Here is a 13,714-nt window from a genome sequence, read left to right as displayed (position 1 = left end):
AATTAAAGTAAAATATACATGGTATGTCACTGCCAACTTGTTTAGTACAATAATCTTACATAGACACATTATAACCCAACATTACCCTGCATTATCACAGAGCAGGTTTGCATGTCTTTCTCTATGTAGATGCCTTGTTTTGTTATCAATCATAAATAATTATAAATTGCAGAAAAATAACACAAGTGTTTACACAGTGGAATCTGCTTTGCTCTGAATTCTACAAGCAATTATGACATGTAACATCTTATACACTGGTAGTACTGTTGGGAATTTGCATTGACAGACCCATAAATACAGACACTCACATGGATAAAACAGATACACTGGTTCACACATGCATTTCTCAATTGCACAAGAAGATTTCCACACTGTCAGACAAAAGTATACATGCACATTGGCACACGTACAGCCATTACCATCTCAACCAGATAGTATATCAATGTGCAAATGAAGGCAGGGGGAATGCTTCATGCATTTGGATATTATAAGAGCCTCATTTACATCAAGAGCCAATTTCTAACTGAAATGAGAGAGGAGCATCATGCAATTGTAGACAAATTGAAGATAGATTTCTCTCCAAGGGCTAGCCTGCAATTACAGCCTCAAGAAATTGCACTAATGTTTCTCTGTAATTGCCCGAACGAATGCTGTTTCAAGTAATTCTCATTCCAGACAACTTTAAGTACAGAAATAATAGGACTCTTTTATATCTGAGGCAAATATTATCTCCTCCTCCTCCTCCTCTCTCCCTCACTCAGGAATTAATTGGCAATCTCAATGATCCTATGCCCTGTGCCTATGAAGGAGCTTCGCATACTGCAAGATTTCTGCAGCTCTTGCAAGCTAACCCAAGCAGACAATTCAAATTAATTGGCTACCACACTGTCTCGCTGTGGACGCACGACAGAGACGTCCCCTCCGTGTCTTGGCTAGCGGAGAATGCAGATTGGCTGAAAACCCACTTGCAACTGCCTTATACAGAAACCCATTGACAACATACATGTTTTGGCAATATACCATTTAGTTACATTTTGTGAAGACTAGAGGGTGGAAGAATATTTTACTGAACAGAGAATGGCATTCTTTTATCAAGCTGACTCTGCTGAGGTTTAATGGTTCCCTGAAATACAAATGCATGTTGATTTGTGTTGATTTATGATACCCTCAACATCACTTTTGCGGTGAAACGAATGTCTAGAAACATTCCATATATTTTTAACTAATTTTTCTTTTATTTTTCTTCCGATTACTTGGATACACCCTAAAAAAATCCTTCCAAACCAATATTCCTGTTGTGACCTCATCTGCCAATCATTGCCAAACTACTGATATGTTTAATAAAAGTCATTGGAATGCCTCTTCCCCTAGACTCAGCATAACTTGCGTGTTCCCTCGTCATGTCTTTTTTTAGTCACATTGATATGACAGAAATATGCAAACATGCTGAGTTGAGAGAAAGGTGCATTAAATGTCTTTTCTTAAACATATCAGTACTTAAGCAATGATTGACAGATGAGGTCACAATAGGAACATTGGTTTGGAAGGATTTTTTTTGTGGGCGTATTCAAGTAATCTGAAGAAAAATAGAAGAAAATAGTATTTAAAAAAAATGGAATAGTTCTAGATATTCGTTTCACCGAATGTTGTGATGTTGAGGGTAGCATAAATCAACACAAATCAACATGCATTTGTATTTCAGAGAACCTTTAAACACTGCCCATTACTGCAATTCTCTCAAGACCATGGCTAGAAAAAGGTTCCTGCTATTGTACATGAGGGTCTCAAGTCTGGCTTCTGCAGGGTTTTAATCAGCACACCAGTAAATGTAAATATTAGTTTTAAGGTTAAAAGTATTTGCCCACCACTGACCAAAAATTAACAGATGAGAGGACATCCAAATCACAGTCCCACTTGGTGGCTGAAATTCTTTATATGGACTTCACGAAGTAATTCCCTCATGAATCCACACTGATACACTCTGTTTGATTAAGATTGGCACTCAGACAACAATTGGACAATTCTGACAGAAATTCTGCAGTGGCTACTGTGTGTTTTTGTGATTACAGAGAACAGGGATCAAACACATGGTGAAGACAAAGTTATTTTGTGGGAAACAAATCAATGACCAGTACATAAAGCACATTGCTCTTGCTAAACAAAGAAAAAAATTAACTCTGTTAAGACTAATGTGAGCCGATACCCTTCCGCTTGTCAAGTGACAATACGTGAAAGTGATTTACAAGTATGAAGGTCAATGCAAAACAGACAAAATCACTGCATCTACAAGAGACATTTCATGTGGAGAGTTATGTCTATATTCAGCATGTTTTGGTACACAACAAGAATGACTCATGTACCTTCTAATATCTAATCAAACACACAACAGTCTTCTAATCATTCACAATGATGTATTTTGATGTTTTCTGCAAAATTTTGCCCATTGATTCACAAGTACGTGCATAATGCGGCATGCTCTCATTAGGCTGCTGTCAAGCACACCAGACACTAGTATATATACGCTGAAATTTTTAAGGTGGTTTGCTTTCACAAATTGTGCGATTAGGCTCTCAATTGCGAAAATTAAAACGTGCAAAACTTTTGACAAAAATTAAAACAAATATTTGCCCTGCACATGCTGTCCCAGGCCGCCACTTGCATGTTGCAATATCAAGTGACTATAAGAAGTGGAGCCCCCTTTGCCATGCTATTGGGCAAGGACTTTTTTTCTTTCTGAGAGATTTGATCTCATTTCAAGCAATGTTTTACCAAAACAGTTTACTTTAAGAAACCACACTTTCTTCTGAATGTTTGTGTCATTTTTGTTTTGTTGCAATTACCATGATAATGAAAAGACCACAAAGTGCAAAATTAATAACTCATGAAAATGTCTGATCAACTACCAATTGCAAAAATATCAGTGTGTAACATACTCTAAAATTATCATGGCACTAGTTCCACTTACATATATACACACCCACACACACATACACATGCACACACATATATATATAATGTATATGATATATATATATGTCTGTATATGCATGTATAACAGTTTTTCAGGACACAAAAAACAGATTCAATTTCAAACATTGATAAAGATTTCATAGAATGTAAAAATAGAAATGTTGGATAGGTATTACATAAGACAAGGTTCATCACACAGGTTGAACAAGTGCATACTAGTCACTTATTTGTACTGGAATGTGAAAGTATGACATAATACACTCATTTTACATGCCCTCTGAAATGATTACTTGATACAGACTGTTACAATATTCTAGCATGGTGTGTGCTTTATGTACATGGATTCGGCCATTTCTTGCTAGCAGTGTGAAAGGTTGAAATATCTAATAGCAGTATCTAATCTTGCTTGTTACCACAATGATATGCGTTCAACAATATAAAAGTACAAGAAATTCTTGCATGGGCTGGTGAACACCTGGTATATTGTGTGCCCCATTACACTCTGGCCGGAGACTTTACTAATTTCCAGAATCATATTATGGAAGTATATTCATGTTTAAAAGAATTTTGTGGCGCCTAAAAGACACTGTGAAAATAACTATTGATTTGTATAATGCTTGCAAATGTGTCTCTTGTTTCATGCTGAAGTTAATGTGCAGGATCCCTCATTTTTTTTTTTTAAATGCACAAGAGGATTCATATCAAAGAAAACAACTCCATGCACATGAAACAAACTACAAGTTTGCAACCTACAATGACTGAAAGATATCTTGAAATATGTAGTTCGATTCTGGCTAATTTTAAGCTCAAAACTTTTTGCTGATACTGTCTATGATGTTCCCACCATATTTCTTGCCTCAAAATCATATAATACTTTAATAATAATAAATGTGTGAGAAGAAATGGAAATTCATACTCTTATGAACTTCTATTCACCTATATCTGCCGATCTGCAGGATAATACGTAGCAGAAATAACATTAATGATTATATCATTTCTAGAGCTTTTAAAGCCGGAGAACTCTGACCAAGCATCCCACAATCCCTTGCCTCACTTCCTGTCACTACTGTTTGGATTGGCATTTCCTTCTGCAGTTTACAGCTAACAGAATGGGTCTACATCTATTCGAGATTAAACAATGCCATAAGCATTCATGCTTTCCTGTATAGTATATCCATGGTTTTATAAGTTAGACCACACTAGTCCACAATTATCTATCAGTTTCCATTCAATGTTTTTTTTTTTCATATTTGTAAGCAGATGTAAATATTTATATTATGTGACATCACATAATTCATCAGAGGACTCTACTTTATATTTCATATTAAAAACCATTATTTTCTCTTTTAATTGATATTGGTTTTTCAAAGTTTTCTTCTCTTAAGTGTCAGTGACATCAATTTGAAGTTGAGAGAGCATAGTTGAATGAACATGAGTGAAATAGCCTCCAGCACGAACAACTTATAAACTGCATTTTTATCCTCCCAGTGGATGGATGAACTCTTCTTCACTAATATGCCTAGAGGCTTCTGCCTACTTTGCCTGTTTGAGGTCGCTTGTTCACATCGTTTTATGTCCCTACGCTAGATTTCTTGAAGTTCTTTTATATCTTCTCTTTCCTCTTTTTTTTCCCCTCTCCAATCTTCTGCTTGTTCTTGCTTTTGTTATTTATCTCAGACTGCAAATTCATGATGCTCAAATCATTCCTCTTTAATGTATATTATATCTGCATCGGTTTATATACTTCTTTCATGCCTGAAGTACAACGTAAGATGAGCTGAAACACCTTGCATCTCTGAGCTGCGCTACAATATGCAGCGATATACTGGTGTCATCTGATGTACCTACATTTTAATACATTGTTGGTGTATGGTTTTTATGTCCCTATCATCAATGCAATGTTTCTGCAACACTGAGTGCTGCGTCGTCTAACGATTACTAACAAGCCTGAAATTCAATTAAGCAAGCTTGAGTTTGTGGTTCAGTGGTACGAATGCAATTTCTCAGTGCTAGCCGCAGAAGCCAAGAACTGAAGAAAGAGAAAGATAGAGAGAGAGAGAAGATACAAGAGAGAATTATCTTAACTGCATACATGCTCATGTACTCACTCAACCTTTCTGTATTGCACAAAAAAACCACCATCCCACACTTACCACATATCACTCAGGACAAATTTAAATATTCTTCATTCTAAGTAATCACGCCTACCACAGTATAACATGAGAAAGGGCTAATTCTGTACTGGGTTTCCTCTTCAGTGCGATGCAACTCAGAGGTAAAATACACACGTTGATTATCTGTAGCTTCAGAGTGTGAGTCTCCTTCACACAGTTTATCAAACAACAGTGGTTAAACAGACATTATTCGTCGGTACAGGTGTGCTCAGTACCTCTGAAATTGATTCAGTGATTACGTTTGAACTTGTATGCTACACCTGACATCCCTCTGTTCATCGAGATGTTGTTGCCACAGCAAATTGTTAGGTGATTAGGCAAGATTTTGGTGGAATTAAAGTGACAGCATTGCCAATATCGGCTGAAAAAAGTTGGAGCAAATTTGGACAGGAACTGTTATTTTCCTAATTTTTGTTGACAACATCCTCACTAGTGTGTTGCTTTCATTATGTAGGGTAATCTGTAGTGTGTATTCTCCTCTGAGAGGAATACCAATGTTTGTACACACCCCAAACTCTAGGCACTGCAGTGGTGTGTGTGATACTTCAATTCAACCTGCCTTCCAATTTTGAATGCAAATAGATGATTCCCTTCAATTTCTTGTTGTCACTGTAAGATAATCACCTGTTTTTCACCACGGCCATTATGACTGTTTCACACCTGCAATATGCACAAAGCCAAGCCTCTGTCAGCCCAGCATCAATGAACACCTATTACATTTGAGACTTTTGCAGTGTTGTGACAATACTGACAAGTATCTTTGACAAATTCATGACAAAACTGTAAAACTTCATCACTGAATGCACGCATTTCATGACTGAATTGTGTGAGATATGACATTTTTTTTTCTCTGCCAGAAATATATCTAGTCACTCCTGTGATACACACATATTGTGAGAGAGTAGAGTCCACCATCTCCGGACCACATCTCACAATGAATTGATAGAACTACTCCGTAATACCATGATCAATATGACAATTCCACTGATGCAAGGGAATACTGGTAATGACAGCATATATGATATATTCACACATAAACACATTTGAGCAATTGGAATGGATGAATACACATATTTCAACAAGGGCACTTCATCTGGGGGAAAAAAAGTAATATCTGCTTTGTTGATGATAAAAATAACCACTTTTAGTCAAAATGACATCTCTTTACAAAAACATCATGGGAAAAAATAAAGTTTGTGGAATGCATGTTCCATCATATATGCCACACCTCTACCTTCTCAGCCACAACACACCAGTTGGCATGGTCATAGTAGCTCTTCACAATGTGGAGGTTGTCAATGTTCCTCTCTATCAGGTCTGTTAGCTCCCCTTCCTTAAACACGTGGTAGTATCTTAGATAGAGTGAAGCGTCATCAGGGTCCTTGGGCTTTGCCTCACCATCTCTGCTTTCACTCCCTGCATGGACTCTGGTGGTCTTCTCCTGGTGGACAGTACTGAGGTTAGGGTTACTAGATGGACGCTTGCTTGGGCCGTCTCCTGCACGGCCCAGAGGACTCTTCTCGTAAGGCTCAAAAGAACAGCTTTCATTGAGGGAAAGACTGAGGGAGGACGGCTTTGGTGGGAGTGAGAGCGGGCTCTCTGCGATCTTGGAGTCTCTGGACTTGAGCTTTTCCAGCGTGCTCAGAGAGTGAGACCTTACGGGCATCTCAAGTTTGGGTGAGGACTCCTGGCTGGATGGCTTACTCCTGAGCGGATTTATGGGGTAGGTGGTGAGGCTTTCATCTGATGAGGAGACGGAATCCAACGAAGACTCAAAGTCTTTTTCGGAACCAGATACAGAGAAATGGCTTGGGTTTCGAAAGGGTTTGAAAACCTCACCTTTGGCTGTTGTGAAGTTCAAGCCAACGATTGGTTTCTTGTTTGTTTTGGCTTCGGACTTGCCCAAAAGCTCTAGGGACCTTGTGAAGACACCGTTCAGAGAGTTGAAGCTTTTATCTTTGGCACTACTTGATCGCAGATTGAGCTTCATTTGCTGCTTCCGCTCCTTGAGGAGTTTCTTGGTGGCTTCTGAAGAATCTCCATTGACACTGTTACTGCTGACAAATCCTGAGGTATCACTGCCCCAGGCTGAGACCTTCAGGTTACTGCCCTTAAGGTTCTTGCCATCTATTGCACTTTCTGAATTGTGCGAGAGGGACATGACACCCTTTCGCATAGCACCAAATTTATGAAAAGTACACAGGGGTGAGCCAGGGGACTCAAAGTCCCTCTCATCCAGGGACTGGGAACTAACAAGAAGAGATGATCGCTTGAAGATGTTTTTGGGCGATCTCCTGGACTGTGGCAGTATACTGTCACAACTGTTTGAACAATCCAGCACCAAGTGCGGTCGACTCTTTCTACTCCTGACTCCACGACAATTCACTGCTCGCTTTCCATTGTCATAGGTGATCATTGAGCCATCCTTGTTGATGACGCACCAGTGGCTCTTGGCATCTTCTGCATCGTCCTCCTCATCACCAAAGACACTGCCAACATCGGTAACTGTCGCATCGTCCTCGCTCCTCTCTGAGCACATGGGTGAAAATCGAGGAGGGAAGACCTGCAGGAATCCGTCCCACATGGTCCCGCCCTGTTCCCCTTCTTCCACACTGCTGCTCCTGCTGACCATGCGCTTCTGGACGCTGCTGTCCGACTGGCATCGCAGTTTGGACGTCCGGGGCTTCCCGCTCAGCACAACGCTCTCCTCGCAGCTGTAGCACTTCCGCAAGACCCGTGCCTCCTCCCTGCACGGTAGCTCTCTGCGGTTTGGGAACTTTTCTCGCAGCCAGTCCCTCTCAGTGGTGTGCCGCTGCAAGGTCTTCACTGCTCTAGTCCGAAGCCCACCGTTATGAGCTGTCTTGATGGATGGGTGAACTCGTCCCTTGGGCAGTTTACCGCTGGTCTTGCTGCTACTGCTGCCTTTGTCAGACTTTGCTGTGGACTTGTCTTCCTCATCTGATGCTGAACTGCTGCTGTGTTTGCTGTGTGGAACATTGTTCTGCTTAGCTGCATAGGAGAACAAAAGACACAACATTGGCATGAAGTTATTTCACAGTCTCCTACAAAACTACATGTATAAAATAATTTCTCATACATAATGACAATATTCCAGACTTGACCTTCTCTTACTCCCACGAATGCTCTCAACACACATGGAAAATACAAGCACGAAAATAACACATTCTCCGTTTACAACCCCCCCCCCCCCAAAAAAAAAAAAAAAAAAAGAGAGAGAAAAAGACCTAATTTTCAGAGAATCAGTCCAGTTGGCATACAATGTATTGTGTGTTCCTGAAATGGTCATCGTCCTGTATGGCCATGAAATGGCTTCCATAGAACTTCTGATTTGCTTCCTACCTCAAAAGATCATTAAAGAGTAGGTATCTCTATTATTTTTCTTTTAAATAAGGAAATGGCTTCTCTATCTATTCCTGAATTCATTTGAGGTGAAGTCAAGACTTTTTAGGGCTTTATTACAAGATAAGAAGATTACAATGTCTGTAGAGATCAGATGATGATAGAATACTGGTGACATAGCATAGAACCATTTTTCCCCCATTTGAAGCTGTCATTTTCTGATACAATTGGCTGGCATTCATATGGCCAAAATTTTTTCAGATTGATCTTTTACCTGGCTTTAACTCTTGATGTGCCACATCGACAGGATGGATGCCAAGTTTGCATATTTTTGCTTAAATGCACAAACCCACCCGAACCGATCGATAAATCACCAAATGCCATGGTACAATGAAAGCTTCAGTTGCGATTCTGTTCTTCTCACATGTTGCTAGCATTGTGTGATGATTGAATATCAAGTGGCGTTCCCTCTTGCATTTTCATGTAAATTTTAAGTTTCTGTCATTTTGTGTGTGTGTGTGTGTGTGTGTGTGTGTGTGTACAAAAGTCATGCCTGTACAATAATATAGCAACTAGTCATTTGAAAGAAAAATAATTATAAATTTGTCATAAAATTTGCATCACAGCAAAGCTTGTGGATTTCCTCTAAACTACTTTGCTCATTGCATGTCCAGGATAACAAAATAGTATAAAAAGTTACATGGATTTGAAAAACAGAGTTATTTTCCAAAAGCATTCCTGTATTGCACCCTGGCATTAAGACTTAACCAAATTCAGTATGTCCTTGCAATAATTTTTCCTACAAAGACAGATATCTTTTTTAGATATTCACCTGTTTTTTTTTTGATTTGGGAAGTGTCACTGATATACATTGCATCAGTGTATGTTTCAATGGTTGTCCAATGTTGCAATCTATAAGGCACTCTGCAATAGCTTGGTCAGTATGGAAAAAAATAAACCCAGTTTTTTAACTATTGTACAAATGTAGCTGCTAACAACTTCAAAACAATTCACACCAATACAGAGTGAACTCGTATCATTTAAATGTCACAAGTTGAAAACCACAATTTCACTAGTGCTTTGATACCTTCACCTCATAAGGTTGCAACTGAAGATGACAAAAAGTAGAGAAAGTGTTGGACATATGATCTATCCAGTGACACAGATGAGATTACGTCAGAGCAAGTCAATGATTTACGGTGGCACACGTGGACAAGGCTCATTAAAATGTGTGGCCTGCACCCTTGTGCGTCCCGCTTCTGCCGTGCGCTTTTTCTCTCTCTGAAGCCAATCAAATGCAACAAGGATATGACTGACGCTGGGACAAGTGCGGGGACGAGTACGCCAACTGGACATCTTTCTGACGTCCATCCCAAGACTACAATCATCAAATCTGCCACGCTAATTGGACAAAATTGGGAGCCTTAGCTGCACTATGCCGTCACAGGGGTTGTTATCCTAGAATCAATGGCAAAGAGTGTGGAAAATCATCTACCAACTCCCCGCATTTCAATACAGCATCATCAACTTCTGACTAAATGAGTTACTTCATCTAAGGAAGTTGACATGGAAACAGAGATGCAAAAGTAGGTGATCAAAGAGGGCAGTATACAAATGACGCACATGTCTGAGTGCATCAGTATGAATTGTGTGTATTAAGTAACTATGTAATGCTTAACCCACAAGGCTAAGCAGAGTGGGTCTAGGTAAAGTTCCATAGTTACCCCATGCATACTATTCTGATTGATCGCACACAGACACATGTGCATCATCTATTCTATAAAACGGGGGACATTTTTTTTTTCCAGAATCCATTTTTTTAATCATGAAACATAATTGCAAATTGACTGGATACATTTCTTTTTGGCTTGTCATAGACAACCAAAAAACAAAACAAAAAACATGCATCCAGTACTTTCAGCCATGTATCCAGTAATTACTTGATAACATGTTTACAGTTACTATTGTCAATGAGGCAACATGCGGCCAGTAAAAATCAACACACAGCTCCCGATCAATGAGATCCCAGGATTTTCACTATCCATTCTGTAATATCAAGTCAATAGGGAATGTGTGAATAAAGTGATGAAATGAAATATCATTCTATTGTGAGCAGTCTCTTTTATCTTCAAAGCACTAATATTCCATTTGCTCTTTTTCATGAATTGATACTCTCCCATTCTTCATCACGATACATGAAGAAAACAACTTTATATAATGACTCGCAACATTGATGCCTCCGGCACCACTTCCTGGTGGAGGCTTAAAAATAAGGGCACATATTTCAATAACAACTATGAACAAAATATTTATCTTGTATTTCAAGATGAGATATCAAGAACTAAAATCACTCAATTCGTCTCATTACCATAGCTACCACAATTTTGTTTCATGATGCTCAAACCCCCCCCCCCAAAAAAAAACAAAAAAACAAAAAAACAAAACAAGCCCGAAACTTATGTAAAAATGCCCTTTGATAAGCAACATCCCCGAGACGTCACTATTTGATCAAATGTGGTCATGTTCAATCATGAATAATCCATCAAACTTTGATCTATACAAACAAAAAAAACACCAAACAAACAAAAAAAGATGAGTAAATAAAACATATTCCAAATTCATATCTATGGTTGTTTCCAGTAACCGACGAAGCAATGGCATGATAAGAATTGTTTAGAGAGGAATCTTATGAAGAGGATGTGAAGTCCGGTACATTCAATCGACTATCAAGTATGCTTCTAAGAAGGGAAAACCCCATCTGTTAATAACCTCCTCCTTGATATATTTCTCGCGGTCATTAAAGTCACTCAGAAGGAGCATGATGGGTGCTACTTGACACATACACGCCACTTGTGTCTTTCTGCATGCAAGGAACGCAAGACATGAAACAAGTGAATCATTGTATCTTAAACCACATCAGTTGTGGTAATTGTTTATTACTTCTGCAAGATTGCTTCAGGAGAAGGCTTTAATGCATTTCCAGTAATCATGTTACCACACAGGAAACACTTCTTAATCTGAAGCTGTTTTTTTTCCCCCTCAATGCTATACCTCTCATCAAAGGGAATTGTTCACAATACAGACACAGTAGGTCAAATGTCAAAGGAAGGCAATATTCTCATCTTGAATTTTCATTTCTGAAAAGATACGATCCATGAAAAATAATGAAATATGGCAAAAGTCTAGTTGTACACCCATTATTCTCATGATCTCTTTCATGTAACTTTAGGTCTACTTCTTGATAACCTTCAACATTTGCATATGTCTGGTTTTGACTTTTATTGCAAAACAGCAAACAGAAGTTGGGAAACACTCACACTTTGTTGAAAAAAAAAAGGAAGAAAGAAATAATAATCCTGATAGTCAGTTTAAGCTTACTTTTCAAAGCTATCATACTGTTCTGCACTTCAATGCCAATTCAAAAGCTACATACAACCCTGTAGAGACTAAAGGACAATTAGGTCTATTAGCCTGTGGGCAACATCTTAAAGCATCTTAGAATGACTCACTTTAATTTTTTTCTTTGTTACTCTGCGATGTCGGTCTACAACTTGCATGCCTGACTCATGTTTATCACAGAGCTAATGGACAGATGTGTTGACTTTTGGCAAGAGAAACTGTTTTCTTTGTGAAACCAACAAATAGTTACTGTCGGTGGAAAAAGAAGGGACTGTATATCATGAATCTACATTTTTGTAAACATGACAAATGATATAACCAGTTCAATCACTAATACTGTAGGCCTATATGATATACTGGTGAGTCGAGTAACTGTCAAAAATGGGAAAGATGAGACCAAGTGAAAGTGCACAATTTTTTTAGTATGTTCACTTGGTAGGGACTCTACACAAATGAGTACCATGGCATATTTGTATGCACTTTTGGAAGCTTATAATGGAAGCTTATACTGTAAGAGGAATGAACTTCCCTGACAGAAAAAATTCATCTTTGGGCATAGCACTGTTGCAAAATCACCCTCTGGGCAAATAGATATTTATGCTACATTAAGGCACTGAAATGAAATTGTCATGCTACTGGTCAGAGAAATCATATGAAGTATAATTTCGCAATGCACAAATAAAGATATGTGCGCAAGATACGCTTACACGCATCTCAAAAAACTGCTAGCTGACTGCCGAGCAGTATAAGAAAACTAGTGACTGCACCTTTGACCAATCAGAATCCAACATTCATCAAATGAGGTATGATTTATGATCATCTAGAACCTTCTGATTTCTCTCACCTTTGACCCTTCGACTCCGCTGGTTCTTGGGTTGGAGATGCCATGGAACCAGCACGTCCTGGGCATCAAACTTTTCGGACAAAGAAAAAAGGAAAAGAAAAGGGAAAGGATTTTATAAAAGCATGAGAAATACTACCACTGTGAAAATCTGACTTTATTCGTAGGTTGCTCAGGACTGACCATGACTAGTGGATGAACACCATCATATGGAATTCCATGTTTCTCTACCTGCTTTAACCCACTGCCTATGACAACCTGGTTGAGCCTGTGCAAAGTGTATGAGGGATTCAGAATCTTGTAGGAAAAGGATTAAAGGACACATTCACCTTAATATAAATGTGGTTTGAGTGACTGCAGCAATATTAGAAGAACGCATCAGTCACAGCTTGAGGAAAATTGGACAATCTGATAAAAAGTTATGAATTTTTAAAGTATCTGTGCAGTCACTGCTGAATGAGAAGACTACAACAGTCATCTTATAGCCATGGCTGTGTGGCATCTCAATCTCTGCAAACCAACTTCATGGTTTCCTCGGACCAAACAGTCTTTTTCTCTCCAAGTGTTTTCTGGAATGGAATGATTTTGCTTCAACACACATTTCCCATAGACACCTGCCCGAGTATTCTCGGAACTCGTCTTCAACGGGTTAAGGTGTTATGTTCAAGCTTTTTATTTGTTAACAAAAACTGTTTGGCTTGAGCAAATGTAAAGGATGCTCAATGATCAGTATGAAGACAACTTAAAAGAAAATTTGCCCAAACTGAAAGGCCTGAATTCACGAAGGTGGTACAAATAAAACCATGGTTTAAACCATGGACAAAAGCCATGGACCGCCAAGTGAAGCATGGAATATTTCGTTACGAAATCAGTCATTTCATTGATGAAATGATTATTTTGTGACGAAATGACAACATTTTGTAACTAAATAATCATTTCATTGATGAAATGATTATTTTGTGACGAAATG

The 13,714-nt window shown here is 38.7% G+C and overlaps 1 protein-coding gene across 1 annotated transcript in view; it reads right to left on the bottom strand.

Annotated features, from left to right (window-relative positions):
* Positions 1 to 4,527: 4,527 nt before the first annotated feature.
* Positions 4,528 to 13,714, bottom strand: part of LOC139737493 (uncharacterized) — a 73,755-nt gene continuing 64,568 nt past the window's right edge. Inside the window, exons 4-5 of the mRNA XM_071648165.1 lie at positions 12,748 to 12,817; positions 4,528 to 8,153 (exon numbers count right to left, since the gene is read on the bottom strand). Coding sequence (XP_071504266.1) covers positions 6,358 to 8,153; positions 12,748 to 12,817 — 1,866 coding nt within the window. The 3' untranslated portion in view covers positions 4,528 to 6,357. The remainder of the gene's footprint in view (positions 8,154 to 12,747; positions 12,818 to 13,714) is intronic.

The sequence above is a fragment of the Diadema antillarum genome, unplaced genomic scaffold, assembly GCF_040938485.1.
Source record: "Diadema antillarum isolate AM-2024a unplaced genomic scaffold, OU_Dant_1.0 seq00000693_RagTag, whole genome shotgun sequence".
NCBI lineage: Eukaryota > Metazoa > Echinodermata > Echinoidea > Diadematoida > Diadematidae > Diadema > Diadema antillarum.
This window is presented reverse-complemented; position numbering and strand designations above follow the sequence as displayed.